This window comes from Bombina bombina, chromosome 2, assembly GCF_027579735.1.
Source record: "Bombina bombina isolate aBomBom1 chromosome 2, aBomBom1.pri, whole genome shotgun sequence".
NCBI lineage: Eukaryota > Metazoa > Chordata > Amphibia > Anura > Bombinatoridae > Bombina > Bombina bombina.
The window spans coordinates 70844400-70863504 of NC_069500.1; the positions used below are offsets into that span (position 1 = coordinate 70844400).

A 19105-nucleotide genomic window follows, 5' to 3' on the forward strand; every position below is an offset into this window, starting at 1 on the left:
TCTAAACCTCCAAAAATAGTGGAGATAATAGAAATCAAACAAATTATTATCCTAACAAGAGAGAGAGATAATAAAATATTTGAAATCATAATAATAGCTATAGTAAATATAATTAAATGAATACATTTAAAGTAAGTAAACAGAGATATATACTTAAAGTGAAGGTAAACTTTGATGAATGAAAGCCTGTTTTTTAAAAATACTATTAAAAACAGGGGCACTTTCATTCATCTTTTCACAGCCAGAGCAGCTTCCCCCCTCCTGGAAATCCTCTCTTCGCACGTCAGCAATGACTAATCCAGCTTCCTCCAATCACAGCATGGCTTCAAACAATGACTACCCTGGGGGGGGGGGAGCCGTGATTGGAGGAAGCCGGATTAGTCTATAATTCCATTCTTTCACCCCCTCAAATGCTCTCAATCAACCACAAACCACATAACCTTAAACTTAGCTCATTCTCCCCTGTTACTGAGGAAGAAGTTTTGGGACTTATACTGCGCTCTCACCTCACTACCTGTCCCCTTGACCCTATCCCCCTCACAGCTACTCCCCTCCCTCTCTGCCACCCTTACCCCTATACTCACACACACTTTCAACCTCTCCCTCAGCACCGGTATATTTTCCTCATCGCTGAAACATGCACTGGTCACACCTATCCTCAAAAAACCTTCCCTTGATCCTACCTCCCCATCCAACTACCGCCCTATTTCCCTACTCCCTCTTGCATCAAAGCTTCTCGAAAAACTAGCTTATGCACGCCTATCCCATTTCCTTACTACAAACTCCCTCCTTGACCCATTGCAATCTGGATTTCATCCCAATCACTCCACAGAGACAGCAATTGTTAAGGTTATCAACAACCTACTTACAGCAAAATCAAAAGGCCACTTCTCTCTGCTTATCCTCCTTGATCTGTCTGCAGCCTTTGACATTGTTGACCACCCTCTTTTGCTCCAAACCCTCCAATCCTTCAGCATCTGTGACACAGCCCTCTCGTGGCTCTCTTCCTACCTGTCAAACCGTACCTTTAGTGTAGCCTTCTCTGGGTCCTCCTCTGCCCCATCACCACTTTCTGTAGGAGTACCGCAAGGCTCTGTCCTCGGTCCCCTTCTCTTCTCAATCTACACATCATCACTAGGTTCCCTAATTAAGTCCCACGGTTTACAATATCATTTGTATGCCAATGACACCTAAATCTACTGCTCTGCACCAGACCTATCTCCTTCCTTGCTAACCCGTTTCACTAACTGTCTTTCTCACATCTCTAACTGGATGTCCTCTCACTATCTCAAGCTAAATCTCTCCAAAACTGAGCTCCTTATTTTCCCCCCTTCCTCTAAACTCTCCACCCCCAATCTCTCTATAACTGTCGACAACTCCATCATTACCCCTACCTCGCATGCCCAATGTCAAAATATAGCTCACAGATTTTATCCCTGGCGATTCCCATAGCTGGTTTTGAAATTGAATTCTTATTATTAATTATTTGGCCTAGTCTCTGTCATAGAAACATAGAATTTGACGGTAAATAAGAACCAAAAAGGCCCATCAAGTCTACCCATATTACATGTTACTTTTTCCTTAGGATAGCCTTATGCATGTCCCAGGAATTTTTAAATTCCTTTACACTCTTTGTGTTTACCACCTCAAATGGAAGTTTATTCCATGAATCCACAACCCTTTCTGTAAAAAAATGCTTCCTCAAATTTCTCCTGAATCTATTACCCTCTAACTTTAGATTGTGACCCCTTGTTTTGGCATTTATTACTGTCTAAGAAGGACACTCCCAATAGCCTTTGAATGGCATTTGATAAACCACTCCCTATTGAATTGGGGTATAAAAAACTAACACCAAACCCTCTTCTCTCTTTCTTATTCTGTTCCTGAAAGAATGGCTGATTTTGGACAAATTGGTGAATTTGGCTGAGTACAGTAATATTCCTAGGATTATTTTAGCAGTGTTGCACAAATTGGGGTTGTAGTAGAATTGCCCTGTATTAATTATTTGGACTGTTTTGCTGTAAAATAGATGTGTATATATACCTGTAAATCTTTCTCTTATTATTAACATATTGATTCGTAATAAATTCTTTGGAAAGAATGGACTTTCTTTTTAAAATGTTTATTTCACAACTTACTTGTATTGGTTTAGTGGTTTTACCATAGAGATGTAGTACTAAATTAGAATGATATTTAGTATAAAGTTAAAATATTTTAAACTAATTAATAACCACATTTTGGCGACCACAAAGTTCTAGACAAATCCATATACTAATTAGTTTTGCAGGAATTAGATAATATGTTGATTTAATTTTAGAATATCGCAGGATATATTTTTAAAAAAAATGTTTTCTGAAGAAAATGCATGGTTCCGAAACCTGTATTTCAGGTAGAATTGTCTTTATAAATTTGCATTTCCAGAGAGTTTCATGGGTGATGGAAAATGTAGCTCAGTCCTGGGTTTCAGTCAAAGAAAACTGTGTTTTACTACAAAAAATTTTTTAAGTGCAGTAAAGGTAATTTTAGGTGTTTTACAGCAAACAATGTCACCACACAGCAGAATCCACATCCGGGGCAAATGTGGGTGAAAAAGTCTGACCAGTTTCGGTCCTCAGACCTTACCCATAGACTCTAAACACACAGATGTTCCAATATTTTAAAAAATTATTATTAGGTACATTCTGATTGGCTAAAAATAAATTGACTCATTATTAACCCCTTACAGTGATACAAGTATGCTAGTCTACAGGAAATACAGTTTCTCAAAAAATCTATACATATTAGTCACAAAACAAACTGATTGTAAAGTTATTATAGGACTGATACAAAGTTACAATAAGTAAAACAATATAACAAAATAAAATATGACTAAAACAATATAAACAAGAAATACAATAAATAGTGTTATCAATGTGTCACTACCCATATATGGACTAAGTCTCCTATTGCTATACGGAGGAATTATAACAAAGGGAACAGAAAAACATCACACAATATTCCATACCTATTTTTTCTTTTACGATCTGGATAGAACAATTTTAACCAACTTCTCAATTTACTTTCATCAAATATGCCTTATTCTCTTGGTATCCTTTGTTGAAAGAGCAGCAATGCACTACTATGAGCTAGCTGAACACATTAGTTAAGCCAATGACAAGAGGCAACTAGCTCCCAGTAGTGCATTGATGCTCCTGAGCCTACCTAGGTATGCTATTAAAAAAGAATACCAAGAGGACAAAGCAAACTAGATAAGAGAAGTAAATTGGAAATTGTTTAAAGGGACATTAAACCCTAAAAATTATTTAATGATTCAGGTAGAGAATACAATTTTTAAAAAGTTTCCAATTTACTTCTATTATCAAATTTATTTCATTCTCATTATATTCTTTTTTGAAGAGATATCTAAGTAGGTAGCGAGCACATTAGAACGTTTTTAAAATGTTATGTTCTATCTGAATCATGAAAGAAAAAAAATGGGTTTTACAGAATTCCATAAAAGTGAGTACACCCCTCACATTTTTGTAAGTATTTTATTATATCTTTTCATGTGACAACACTGAAGAAGAAATGACACTTTGCTACAATGTAAAGTAGTGAGTGTACAGCCTGTATAACAGTGTAAATTTACTGCCCTATCAAAATAACTCAACACACAGCCATTAATGTCTAAACCGTTGGCAACAAAAGTGAGTACACCCCTAAGTGGAAATGTCCAAATTGGGCCCAAAGTATCAATATTTTGTGTGGCCACCATTATTTTCCAGCACTGCCTTAACCCTCTTAGGCAGGGCCGGACTGGGACCAAAAAGAGGCCCGGGCATTTTAGGGCAAAGAGGCCCACTCCCCCCCCCCGCTCACTATTTATTTAAAGGGATAGTCTAGTAAAAATTTAACTTTCATGATTCAGATAGGGCATATAATTTATATTTATATAAACAACTCTTCAATGTACATTTATCATCAAATTTGCTTTGTTCTATTCTTAGTTAAAAGCTAAAATTCTGGGTGTGTCCATGGACTGCAAAACAATGCAAAAAACATTTTATGCAGTTTTTTTTGTGATCCAGTGATTTCCAATGTGTGTGTATGTATGTGTATATATATATAATACTTAAATACTTCTTTAATTTCAGTGATATTCAACCAGTTAGAAATTTAAAAAATATTACAGATATGGCTTTTTAAAAATCATTTTGAACTATTATCTCTTATTATGAACTTTGTTCACTTATATCTGGCATTGGTAAGAACTTAGATAGTCTCTCAGCTTTGGCACAAGCTTATGTAAATCTTATTGATGCAGCTCTGAGGCAGATGCTAAGGACACAGAGTTACCATAAACAGTTGTTTTGACCCCAAACTTTCCCAAAGCCATTGTTATACAGTAGTACATCTAGGAAGCCTTAACCTTTATTCTGTACCTCTGCAACATTTTCTGGACATAGAAAAAACAGCCGGCACTAGGTATATGATCATGTGCCTAGAAATTAGAATTAAGAAGCATACAGTGACAGTTTCATTGCAGCAACACATATGCTCTGAATTTTATATACGAGTAAATTAATAACGGGTAAATAAGGCTTAGCTCAGTAAGTCTCTGATGTCACATGCAAGATGGATTTCAAACGTGCTCCCATTTTCACCTTGACAAACTAAAAATGTAACATAGCATTTTAGCAACACAGAATCTGTGACAGATCACAGGATTTAGAATCATACTGTTGATGTTTTTGCTCACCTCACCAGGCAGACACTTTTTTGTGACTGTGACTTGCCAGCCCAGCCTTGCTGCAGCCTTCCTCGCTCAGCTCGCTGCTTCCCTCTCACTCTTCCCATGCGCGCCACTAACTGGGAGGAAGTGATGAAGGTCAGGGATGGAGAGTTCATGCCGGTCATGTGAGGCCCCTGTTAGTTCCCACCCCCGGCCAGATCAATGATTCAAACACATAGCAGCACCTGTCTTCCCTAATTCCTATACAGCGACCGACCGTGAGTAACTAAGTAAGTTAAGTGGATGCTCAGTCTCACGGCCACTCCACTGTATCTATGTCCCGCTGCTCACGGCCGCGCTGTATAAGGAAATGCAGGTGCTGTATCAGAAAGGCACAGACAGTCCACCCCTGAGCTCAGTCACTTCACTCACTGTCAGAGTCAGAGGGTAAATAGCTGTACACGGCACCGGAACCATACGTCATTATGTCACAACATAGTGACAGTCTCAGTCACAATAACGTTTAATTGGGGCAAACTAAGACAGAGGCTCTCAGGCTAGCCACAGCACTCAATAATAGTGGGCGGGGTTAAGGCAACCAGGCCAGCGGCCCACTGGGCTCAGCGGCCCACCGGGATTTTGCCCGGTATGCCCTATGGCCAGTCCGGGCCTGCTCTTAGGCATGGAGTTCACCAGAGATTCACAGGCTGCCACTGGAGTCCTCTTCCACTCCTCCTTGACAACATCACAGAGCTGGTGGATGTTAGAGACCTTGCGCTCCCCCACCTTCAGTTTGAGGATTCCCCAAAGATGCTCAATAGGGTTTAGGTCTGGAGACATGCTTGGTCAGTCCATCACCTTTACCCTCAGCTTCTTTAGCAAGGCAGTGGTCGTCTTGGAGGTGTCTTTGGGGTCATTATCATGTTGGAATACTGCCCTGCGGCCCAGTCTCAGAAGGAAGGGGATCATGCTCTGCTTCAGTATGTCACAGTACATGTTGGCATTCATGGTTCCCTCAATGAACTGTAGCTCCCCAGTGCCGTCAGCACTCATGCAGGCCAAGACCATGACACTCCCACCACCATGCTTGACTGTAGGCAAGACCAACTTGTCTTTGTACTCCTCACCTGGTTGCCGCCACACACTCTTGACACCATCTGAACCAAATAAATTTATCTTGGTCTCATCGGACCACAGGACAGGGTTCCAGTAATCCATGTCCTTAGTCTGCTTGTCTTCAGCAAACTGTTTGGGGGCTTTCTTATGCATCATCTTTAGAAGAGGCTTCCTTCTGGGATGGCAGCCATGCAGACCAATTTGATGCAGTGTGCAGCGTATGGTGTGAGCACTGACAGGCTGACCCCCCCACCCCTTCAACCTCTGCAGCAATGCTGGCAGCATTCATACGTCTATTTCCCAAAGACAACCTCTGGATATGACTCTGAGCATGTGCACTCAACTTCTTTGGTTGATCGTGGCAAGGCCTGTTCTGAGTGGAACCTGTCCTGTGAAACCGCTGTATGGTCTTACCCACCATGCTGCAGCTCAGTTTCTCAGGGTCTTGGCAATCTTCTTATAGCCTAGGCCATCTTTATGTAGAGCAACAATACTTTTTTTCAGATCCTCAGAGAGTTCTTTGCCATGAGGTGCCTTGTTGAACTTCCAGTGACCAGTATGAGAGAGTGTGAGAGCGATAACACCAAATTTAACACATCTGCTCCCCATTCACACCTGAGACCTTGTAACACTAACGAGTCACATGACATTGGGGAGGGGAAAATAGCTAATTGGGCCCAATTTGGACATTTCCACTTAGGGGTGTACGTTGCCAACGGTTTAGACATTAATAGCTGTGTGTTGAGTTATTTTGAGGGGAAAACAAATTTACACTGTTATACAGGCTGTACACTCACTACTTTACATTGTAGCAAAGTGTAATTTCTTCAGTGTTGTCACATGAAAAGATGTAATAAAATATTTACAAAAATGTGAGGGGTGAACTCACTTTTATGAGATACTGTATGTCCCTTTAAAACTACATGCTATATGTGTGAGGCAACACTTATTTTAATGTCAAGATTTGAACAGTTGCACAAATTTAAATGTTCAGAATATGAAAAATTATTACAAACTTAAAGGAACATTAAACCCAAAAATGCAATTTAATTATTCAAATAGAGAATACAATTTTAAAAAAGTTTCCAGTTTACTTCTATTATCAAATTTGCTTAGTTCTCATGTTATTCTTTGTTGAAGGGATACCAAGGTAGGTAGCGTGCACATGCCTGAAGCACTACACAACAGGAAATAGTGCTGCCATCTAGTGCTCCTGCATTACATTGTTGCAAAACTGCTGCCATATAGGGCTGTAGGCACGTGCACACTCATTAGCTTACCTCCCAGCTTTTCAACAAAGTATAACAAGAAAACAAAGACAATTTGATAACAGAAGTAAATTGGAGTTTTTTAAATTGTATGCTCTGTCTGAATCATGAAAGAAAAAAAATTGTGTTTTATGTCCCTTTAAAGGAGCAAAAAATATCTTCAGATTTTTGTATAATGTTCCTTATATATAAAAACAACTTTGTAATATATTTTCCTTATTTATTGCATTCTTTTTCATGTAAGTTAGCTCTGAAAATTGAGGATTTTCTAATTTTCAGAACTAGAAATGCACCCTGCTAACTTCAAAATGCTGACCCTGCTACATATATGTCCCAAATTTGCTTTCTCAGATAACAACTATAAAACAATGCATTTTATAGCTAGCATTATGACAGTGACTAGTCTTGTTGTCTGTAGACTAAAGCCTATATTGACTCCTCCAAATAAGGCAAATAAATGGTGGATGGAATTTGGCTATAGAAAAACAATTGCATTATGTTATAAATCTATAGCAACACAACAGAAATGTATTCTGTGTGTTTGTCTCTCTTAATTAAGTTATTCTAAAATTAGTTCTCTGTACAGGTTGGATCCTCATTCTTTAGAAATACCTCTATAAAAAAAAAAAGCCAGCAGTTCCTAAATTCATTCTTGCATATAAAGTGCTGAAACTGCAGTTACGGAGGAGTGAAAAAAAGCAGCCTTGATTTAAATGTAAAATAACAGAGAGGGCCACATATTGAAATTATGACTTATATGACTAAAGGCCTCTGAAGAGATGAGAGAGGAGAATTTTGCGAACAATGTGGGATCTATTGGGATTTCATTATGAATAAAGTGCAGACAGATAGAACAGAGTGTAACGTGATTCTAGCTGCAGCATTTGGGCTAAATTAGAAGTAATATTCACTTCATTCTTGCATAGTAGCAGCAGTATTTTCCTCCTATGGTAATTACTTACAGATTCATCTTCTAGCTTTAGTTGCAGACTTGTATCCCCTTCTTTATAATCCTTGACAATTTCCGCTGATCTCCACACTTCCTCTGCATCAGGAATCCAAACCCGAGTAAACTAAAAAACACAAAACCAACATAAAGATTTTAGCTGGTGTGTCACAAGATTTCAGTTGTAGTGGTCTGTACAAATTAAATATAAAAACGTAAGGGAACATACTACCATAACATTGTAAAGAAAAGCTATGTAGACAAGAGCAAACGGGAAAATACACTCCCTGAGGGGGTTGGGGTCATTGATACTAAAATGTTAATTTTCACCTGTTTTCTCTAAGGTCCTGATGTGCAATAGATTGTCATATTCATACTATGTTGTAAGGGTATCCACATTGCAAATTGAATGTGAAATGTTTTAAAGGGATTGGATCATTGTCTAAAAATAGTCTTGCAAAGAGGTGTTTATAGTAAATGTAAAGTTTAATGAATAAGTGCCTGTTTTTTAAATGTATGCTTACCTGATAAATTATTTTCTTTCCTGGCATGGAGAGTTCATGAATCCATTCTAATTACTAGTGGGAATTCTACTCCTGGCCACCAGGAGGAGGCAAAGAACACCCCAGCAGAGCTGTTAAGTATCACTCCTACTTCCCATAAGCCCCCAGTCATTCAGCCGAAGAAATATGGAAAGAGAAGATGACACAAAGGTATAGAGGTGCCTGAGGTTTATACAAAAAAAAAATCTGTCTAAAATCAAATTCAGGGCGGGTCATGGACTCTTCATGCCAGGAAAAAAAAAAATTTATCAGGTAAGCATGAATGTTGTTTTCTTTCCAATGGCATGGAATCCATTCTAATTAATAGTGGGAACCAATAACCAAGACAGACGGACGAAAACAGAAGGCACCTCGGCTTGAAGTACTTCTCTCCCAAAAGAAGCCTCAGCCGAGGGAAAAGTATCAAATTTGTAGAATTTGGAAAAGGTATGCAATGAAGACCAAGTGGTTGCCTTACAGATTTGTTCTACAGAAGCTTCATTTTTAAAAGCCCAGGAAGAAGAGACAGACCTAGTGGAATGAGCTGTAAATTGCTCAGGAGGCTGCTGTCCAGTTGTCTCATAAGCCAACCTGATGACACTTCTCAACCAGAGAGAAATGGTAGTAGAAGTGGACTTCTGACCCTTACGCTTACCAGAGAAAAAAACAAATAGGGCAATAGTTTGCTGAAAATCTTTAGTTGCTTGTAGATAAATTTTAGAGCATGCACAACCATCCAGGTTGTACAACAGGCGTTCCTTCTGAGAAGGATTAGGACAAAATGGAAGGAACAACAATTTCCTGACATGTTGTGATCCGACACTACCTTGGGAAGAAATCCCAAATTAGTGCGAAGGACCGCCTTATCCGCATGAAAAAAAAGGTAAGGGGAATCACACTGCAGAGCCAAAAGCTCGGAAACTCTGTGAGCAGAAGAAATGGGGAGGAGAAACAAACCTTTCCAAGATAACAACTTAATATCAACAGAGTGCACAGTCTGAAATGGAGCCTGCTGCAGAACTTTAAGAACAAGATTAAGGCTCCATGTAGGAGCAACAGGTTTAAACACAGGCCTTATTCTGACTAAGGCCTGAACAAAAGATTGAACATCTGGCAGGACTACCTCCACTGCCCAAGGAACTGGGACATTGCGGATCCAAGCCTGTTGAAAGGAGGACAGCCTGCCCACTACTTGATCCAAGACTGGATCGGGGGCAACCCCTTCATGCTGACTTAGTTTTAGAGGAAGGTTTCTTGGATTGTTTTCCTTTATTCCAAGGTTGATTAGACCTCCAGGAAGTCCAGGATTGCTCCATCTTGAAAGAAGAAGAGGAAGGCTTCTGTCCCTTGAAGTTGAGAAAGGAACGAAAATTAGAATTTTGGTGACCCTTAGGCCTACCCCTCTTGTCCTGGGGTAGGAAAGCTCCCTTTCCACCAGTAACTTCAGAAATTATCTCAGCCAGACCAGGACCAAATAAAGTTTTGCCCTTAAAAGGCAAAGACAAGTTTAGATTTAGATGTTACATCTGCATACCAAGATTTTAGCCACAGAGCTCTGCGAACTAGAACTGCAAAGCTAGAATTTTTGGCTCCCAGTCTTACAACTTGCATGCTGGCACCACAGATAAAGTTATTAGCCAGCTTTAGAGCTTTGATCCTACCCTGGTTCTCCTCTATGGTAGTTTCCTCCAAAATTAGGTCTGACAAGGAGTCACAACAATAAGAGGCTGCACCAGCCACTGTTGCAAAACTGGCAACAGGTTGTCATTGTAAACCCTGGTGAAGATACATTTTTCTTAAATAAGCTTCCAGCCTCAGATCAACACAACAGAAAATATCCTTTTAAAGACAGGATGGAGAAAAATGTATTCCTGTTTTTTCCCATTCCTGAGCTATAATGTCAGACATGCGATCTGGAATAGGAAATACCTCCACAGATGAAGGTTTGACATCAAAAACGCTGTTAAGCTTATTAGACCTTCAAGAGTAAACGGAGGTGCTCAATCTTAAATCTAAAATTAACCTCCTCTGAATCAACTGTACTAGCCACAGTCGTTTCAGAATCAGAGATCTCGCCCACAGAAGCCACTGAGGGATGATCCTCCTCAGATAACTGAGACAGGCTGACTAACGCGGCCTTGGCAGAGTCAGAACCCTTAATATTAGATACGTTTTTAGATTTCCTCTCTTTCTCTTACCAGCAATAGGTGAGGCTGATAAGGCTGCAGAAACCTTTAGACAAAAGCAAAACTGCACAGGAGGGATAATCTGAGCCTCCAAGCAATATAAGCACTTATCAAAAGACAAGGCTAAGTTATTATCAGGATCTATAAATTTGCTTGATTCCCAGAAGCAATAACTTATTAACAAATTTATTCAATAACAGCTTATTAGAAAAAATGAAAAAATAAATAAAAAGAAGGCGCCCATAGTGTAATAAGTTCAAACAGGTGGCAAATTTAATGCAAGAAGGTTGAAATGCACTCACATTTAAGAAAGCACTATCAAGTGCTATACGGGCAGGCCAGAAATTTAGGAGTATGCTGGCTAACTCTCTCTCTCAAAGGCAGCAAACTTTAAGTGGATACTTCTTCCTTGAGATAAATTAAAAACAAACTACCATAGCATAATATGTAAGAACATATAATGGTATAAAGTAGGAATATTCAACTCACATTTGGTGATGCACTGTTATAGTGCTGTAAGCGCAAGCCAGATATTCAGGAGTAGTCTGGCTAACTCATTCACTGTGTCTGGAGCATCAGTGGGGAGTGTCTCAGTCTTAGAAGCAATAGGATCCACACGATAGCCAAAGTGTTTTCCAAATTGGTAACAATCAGCTGGATTACCATAAAAAGGTGTATAAAACTCAGTGTTGATATAAAAAAAAGATTTAAAAAATACTTTAATATCAAAAACTCAAGTACAGCAACGCGTTTCTCAGTGATACACTGTTTCATCAGGCTGGTATTTGGAAACAGTATATCATTGAGAAACGCGTCGCTGTACTTTGTTTGAACTTATTACACTATGGGCGCCTTCTTTTTATATATTTTTTCATAGGTTACTGTAAGAGTGAGCAGCCATCTCACTTTATGAAGAGCTGCCTGTAAACAATTGCTGTATAAGCTGTATCTGAGTTTATAATCTTGAGAACACCTAACAACGAAGGAAAGAATTAAGAGACACTAGGTTCTATTTTTGCTATATTTCCCATTAGGGAATTTATCAATTATTGGGACTTTTTATTTTGTCTTATTGTGTCCGAATTGTGTTAAAGTTGTTGTCTGCTTATTGCAACACCTTTTGTTACTTGGTATAGTAATCACGTATTTTGGTGCACCTATATACTCTTCCTAATATTAGGTTGAGCTTATTTCTTTTTAGAAAAAAAATCGAGTCAGAAATGATAAAACTCTTTAATAAAATTTAACCAAACAAAAAATTCCTCCTAATGGCACCACTATACCTCAGCCCTGTTGAGGACTTACCACTCTGGTGACCTTAGAGGAAAACCCACTAGTATTAGACTCTGCAACGATCCATTGTAGACTCTTGAGGAATAGACAATCTTAGATTGGATAAAGAACCTCTGCAACGATCCATTCTATTTCACATCCGCTCCACTCTTCAAGCCGGCTGTATTAAAAGCTGATACAGAAGAGCGGAGTATTGTCCCCTGACCACAATGGAACAATTTTATTTTATCTGCGCCACAAGTAAAAGTGTGCAAACTACGCTGCGCTGTGGCCAAGAATAAGCAATACAGATTAAATAGTTTAAGTATAAACGTACCCCAAACGTGCATATTCAAAAACTTATAAGAGGGCAAAAATAAGAGCCCTATTACTTCCAAACACCTCTCAATGCCAGCCTCCTTAAGAAATAACTAAAACTAAAGTTACTTTAACCCCTTAGCAGCTACAGTGCCCTACATATCTGTTCAAATCTTTTATTTATCTCCTCAGAGATAAACTTGTCCCATAAAAGTCCACTGAGGATTAATCCCCATAGTGCTGAAACCTTCTCCCCTAGAAGGGAAAGCACTTACCTGTGGATCCAGCTGTAGGACAGGAACAGCTTCTTATGTGTGACAAATAAAAACAACTTCTGACAGAGACCTGTAGACAAAGAAAAACAGAGTAACCAACCCTGGTTTTCTATAAAGGGGTAGCATTGATGTTAGAAGTTAAGCAACGACCACCTCGCCTTCTTCTAACTGCTAAAAGCCACCATTACTCTTACTAAAGAGAATTACATGGACACAGCATAGCCCCAATCCTTGTTTGCAGGAAAAAGTACCCATTAAAGGATTAAATATCTTCAGACATCATCTTCGCACATCCACCCGATGTATAAGGCAAAGAATTACTGGGGGCTTATGGGAAGTAGGAGTGATACTTAACAGCTCTGCTGGGGTGTTCGTTGCCTCCTCCTGGTGGCCAGGAGTTGAATTCCCACTAGTAATTAGAATGGATTTGTGAACTCTCCATGCCATTGGAAAGAAAATACTCTTAAAAACAGGGTCACTTTCATTCATTAAACTTTACAATCAAGCTTCTTTTTTAAGATACTTACCTTTCTTGATGGAAAGCAGGCTGGCGATCCTCCGCCCCCTTCTCCTGCTGTAGGTAGCACAGTGATGACGAATCCAGCTTCCTCCAATCATTGTGTGGCCCCACGTGCTGGACGCCAAAGGGGGCACACAACGATTGGAGGAAGCTGGATTTGGCGTCGATCTGCTAACTACAACAGGAGCTGCGGGTGGAGGATCGCCGGTCTGTTTTCTGTAAAACAAAGGTAAGTATTTTAAAAAAAGAAGCTTTATTGTAAAGTGAGAACTTACTTTAAAGTTTAATTGCAGGAAAAGCAGGCAAATATAAAACGAGAATACATTGCTATGGTTCTTTAGTTATGCATAATAAAGCATTTTGGACTACAAAAATACAAGTGATAAGGTGCATTAACATTGCTTAGTGCACAAGCATAAGTCTAGTGTGCACTAGCATTTGCATGTCAGATAGCACTGATAGTTAATTCTCTCATCTAATAGACTTCTGTGGGGGCACCCATTAAAATTCATGTCATATAAAGCTGAAACTCTAAGCCAATGCGGCACAAAAAAAAATCTACTCAAGTAGTGGAACTCTTCATTTAGATCTGTGCTATACTAATTTACAGGTGAGGCATCCAGATATAGATACAGCCCTAAGGTACAGCTTTTGGGGTGGCATTGAGTAACTACACAGATAGTCATGGTCAGCCAATGACAATGAATGTCCAGTATTTTTGTGGAAGAGCACTGGCAACCCTAGATATTAGTTGCACTGTAATTAAATAAAATTAAAGTGCAATGTCCCTTTACATAGATCATATGCATCTGATATTTGTGGTACTGGGTTTGCATGTGGTAGACGTTCATACTGCGCATGCGCTCATTACAATTAATCAATCTAGCAGAGATACATTTTAAAAGAGAATTTATTGCAATGCACAATTCAAATACTACTTCATAATCCTTAATAAAACAGTGTTTAATAGAAACACACCGACAGCTCAGACAATTTATTGCTTTACTGGAAAAGTTAATCATTTATATGTATTATTTAAAATGATCTGGTGATATTAATTACATGATTAATTATAACCGTGTTTGGATGCCATTCCTCTCACAGAAGGTTTCCTTTGACCAGTTGTTCTTTTTGATCCTGGCTGGGAAGACCGGATTCTCCCGCTGCTAAATCAGACCTGCTCTATTTGATCTCAGATGCTATAGATTGTATAGCTTTATAGAAATGCAAGACAAAGATTGCAAAGAAAAGCTAAACATGAACCTCACAAAAATACCAATTACATTTCGGCTGCAAAAATTGTTAAGTTGGAATCTCTTATAAAATTAAGGCATTAATTAAAGGCTCACTTTAATGTAATACTAAAATGTGCTAATTCGTCTGAGCATTTTATTATTAAACAAGTGATTAGTAATCTCTTATGATTATCTCTTAATAAATAGCAGGGACGTAAGCTTAGGAGCCTCCACATTTCTAGAGCACTACATGGCAGCAGTTTTGCAATAAAGTTATCTATTTGAGTACTAGATGGCAGCTATTTTCTTAAGAAAATTATAATGCATTGAATTGGTAAAGCAAGCAGATTATGGTTTTAAATTTGGAAACTAAAGCATTTTCCAATAGAAAATTCTCTTTAAGACATATAAATAAATCCCAGAGCTTGCTCACCTAAAATTGTGTATGTGTTTGTGTGCATGTGTATTTATGTACATGTGTGTTTGTGTGCATGTGTGTATTTATGTGTTTGTATGCATGTGTGTATTTGTGTATGTGTTTGTGTGCATTTGTGTACTTGTCTGTATGCATGTGTGTATTTGTGTATGTGTTTGTGTGCATTTGTGTACTTGTCTGTATGCATGTGTGTATTTGTGTTTGTATGCATGTGTGTATTTGTGTATGTGTTTGTATGCATGTGTGTATTTGTGTTTGTATGCATGTGTGTATTTGTATGCATGTGTGTGTATTTGTGTTTGTATGCATGTGTGTATTTGTATGCATGTGTGTGTATTTGTGTTTGTATGCATGTGTGTATTTGTATGCATGTGTGTGTATGTGTTTGTATGCATGTGTGTATTTGTGTATGTGTTTGTTCGCATGTGTGTATGTGTTTGTATGCATGTGTGTATTTGTGTATGTGTTTGAATGCATTTGTTTGTGTTTGTGTGCATGTGTGTATTTTTTGTGTGCATTTGTTTGTGTTTGTGTGTGTATTTGTGTATGTGTTTGTGTGCATTTGTGTATGTGTTTGTGTGCATGTGTGTATTTGTGTATGTGTTTGTGTGCATGTGTGTATTTGTGATGTGTTTGTGTGTATTTTTTGTGTGAATTTGTTTGTGTTTGTGTGCATGTGTGTATTTGTGATGTGTTTGTGTGTATTTTTTGTGTGAATTTGTTTGTGTGTATTTGTGTATGTGTTTGTGTGCATGTGTGTATTTGTGATGTGTATTTGTACATGTGTTTGTGTGCATTTGTTTGCGTTTGTGTGCATGTGTGTATTTGTGCATGTGTGTATTTGTGCATGTGTGTTTGTGTGCATGTGTGTTTGTGTGCATGTGTGTTTGTGTGCATGTGTGTTTGTGTGCATGTGTGTATTTGTGCATGTGTGTATTTGTGCATGTGTGTATTTGTGCATGTGTGTATTTGTGCATGTGTTTGTGTGCATGTGTGCATGTGTGTTTGTGTGCATGTGTGTTTGTGTGCATGTGTGTATTTGTGCATGTGTGTATTTGTGCATGTGTGTATTTGTGCATGTGTGTATTCGTGCACATGTGTGTATTCATGTATGTATGTTTGTGTGCACTATGTGTGTATTTGTGTACTATGTGTATCTGTATGCAGTTTATACGCCATGCCATTGAGGCTTGGTTTAAAGGGGGTCCCATAAATCAATCTTGCAGGGGGGCCTAGAAATTGGCTGTGAAAACTGTGTGATTGGAGGTAGACTGAACCCTACAGTCCTATTTAAATATGCATGAACACAATATGTTTCACTATACTGCAGTCTTTCTAGGGAATCTGAAGTTATGCATTATGTCCCTTTAAAGGGACACTGAACCCAAATTTTTTCTTTTGTAATTCAGACAGAGCATACCATTTTAAGAAACTTTCTAATTTACTCCTATTATCAATTTTTCTTCGTTCTCTTGCTATCATTATTTGAAAAAAAGGCATCTAAGCTTTTTTTTGGTTTCAGTACTCTGGGCAGCACTTTTTTATTGGTGGATTAATTTATCCACCAATCAGCAAGGACAACCCAGGTTGATCACCAAAAATGGGCCGGCATCTAAACTTACATTCTTGCATTTCAAATAAAGATACCAAGAGAATGAAGAAAATTTGATAATAGGAGTAAATTAGAAAGTTGCTTAAAATTTCATGCTCAATCTGAATCACAAAAGAAAATTTTTGGGTACAGTGTCCCTTTAAGTAACATCACATCATAAGATCACGCAGGAGCTACTGGTGGGAATATGCAGCTTTATGATTATCATTTCTGTGCATAGAGTTTTCAGGCCTGTTTGATCAATGTTTGCCATTCAAGTTTATTAGATTTGCACAGAGATGACAGTCATAAAACACAATGACTTCTGGGTTCAAAAGGAGCATTATTGTGCATGTGACCTACAGAGCAAATGGTTGAAAGATGTATACACTCACATTCCCTGATGCTCTTGCAGTAATGTGTATTGGGATCTAGGTGTGAGCAATCTGGGAATGTGAGAGGACATAACCTATGGCTGTATGGTCTGCAGGGTGCACACACAACATTAAAGTAGTGTTAATATTTACTAGAAGCCTTTGTGCTAGTTTGTGTATACAACATACTTCCAAAAGAATTTGAAATGTATTTAAAAATCTACTAAAATATGCCTTTCCATTTCAAATTCATATTTTTATTTATTTTTTTAAAGAACTATATTTAGAAATCTGATTTCTGTAATTGGCAAATTTTATTTGCATTGTACACACAGAACATCCAACCATCTCTATATATCACTATAAATGTTTTGATTTTACAAATAGAAATTCTTCCTATAACTGTATGGCCACACCCACAACATACCCAAAGTCACCTATAACCTACACTGACTCCGCCTTTTTTCATCCTGACTCCACCCCTCCTGCCTTCCAATCCCGTATAACAGCAAGAAAATCTTGGGACTTATGTACTATGTAAAATGTGCTTCTCAATGTCAGTTAGTGGGTTGGAAAAAGGCTGTCTGAAGTATTTTCTCAGCTCTGGGTATAAAAAAAAACATAATTTATGCTTACCTGATAAATTTATTTCTCTTGTAATGTGTTCAGTCCATGGGTCATCCATTACTTATGGGATATATTCTCCTTCCCAACAGGAAGTTGCAAGAGGATCACCCAAGCAGAGCTGCTATATAGCTCCTCCCCTCACATGTCATATCCAGTCATTCGACCGAAACAAGACGAGAAAGGAGAAACTATAGGGTGCAGTGGTGACTGGAGTTATAATTTAAAATTTAAAACCTGCCTCAAATAGACAGGGCGGGCCGTGGACTGAACACACTACAAGAGAAATAAATTTATCAGGTAAGCATAAATTATGTTTTCTCTTGTTAAGTGTGTTCAGTCCACGGGTCATCCATTACTTATGGGATACCAATACCAAAGCCAAAGTACACGGATGATGGGAGGGACAAGGCAGGAACATTAAACAGAAGGAACCACTGCCTGTAGAACCTTTCTCCCAAAAACAGCCTCCGAAGAAGCAAAAGTGTCAAATTTGTAACATTTGGAAAAAGTATGAAGTGAAGACCAAGTTGCAGCCTTGCAAATCTGTTCAACAGAGACCTCATTCTTAAAGGCCCAGGTGGAAGCCACAGCTCTAGTGGAATGAGCTGTAATTCTTTCAGGAGGCTGCTGTCCAGCAGTCTCATAGGCTAAGCGTATTGTGCTACGAAGCCAAAAAGAGAGAGAGGTAGCCGAAGCCTTTTGACCTCTCCTCTGTCCAGAGTAAACGACAAACAGAGAAGAAGTTTGTCGAAAATCTTTAGTTGCCTGTAAGTAGAACTTCAGGGCACGGACCACGTCTAGATTATGCAAAAGACGTTCCTTCTTTGAAGAAGGATTAGGACATAAGGATGGAACAACAATCTCTTGATTGATATTCTTGTTAGAAACAACCTTAGGTAAAAACCCAGGTTTAGTATGCAGGACTACCTTGTCTGAATGAAAGATCAGATAAGGAGAATCACAATGTAAGGCAGATAACTCAGAGACTCTTCGAGCCGAGGAAATAGCCATCAAAAACAAAACTTTCCAAGATAAAAGCTTAATATCAATGGAATGAAGAGGTTCAAACGGAACACCCTGAAGAACTTTAAGAACCAAGTTTAAGCTCCACGGAGGAGCAACAGCTTTAAACACAGGCTTAATCCTAGCCAAAGCCTGACAAAAAGCCTGGACGTCTGGATTCTCTGCCAGACGCTTTTGTAAAAGAATAGACAGAGCAGAAATCTGTTCCTTTAGTGAACTAGCGGATAAGCCCTTTTCTAAACCCTCTTGTAGAAAAGACAATATCCTAGGAATCCTAACCTTACTCCATGAGTAACTCTTGGATTCACACCAATATAAATATTTACGCCATATCTTGTGGTAAATTTTTCTGGTAACAGGTTTCCGAGCCTGTATTAATGTATCAATAACCGAATCCGAAAACCCCCGCTTTGATAGAATCAAGCGTTCAATTTCCAAGCAGTCAGCCTCAGAGAAATTAGGTTTGGATGGTTGAAAGGACCCTGAATTAGAAGGTCCTGCCTCAGGGGTAGAGACCATGGTGGACAGGACGACATGTCCACTAGGTCTGCATACCAGGTCCTGCGTGGCCACGCAGGCGCTATTAGAATCACAGATGCTCTCTCCTGTTTGATCCTGGCAATCAGTCGAGGTAGCATCGGAAAAGGTGGAAACACATAAGCTAT

The 19105-nt window shown here is 38.7% G+C and overlaps 1 protein-coding gene across 1 annotated transcript in view; it reads right to left on the reverse strand.

The window, feature by feature from the left end:
- The window catches only part of MYO5B (myosin VB), a 575225-nt gene that overhangs the window by 383321 nt on the left and 172799 nt on the right, over positions 1–19105 (reverse strand). The window contains exon 2 of the mRNA XM_053701104.1: positions 8058–8168. Coding sequence (XP_053557079.1) covers positions 8058–8168 — 111 coding nt within the window. The remainder of the gene's footprint in view (positions 1–8057; positions 8169–19105) is intronic.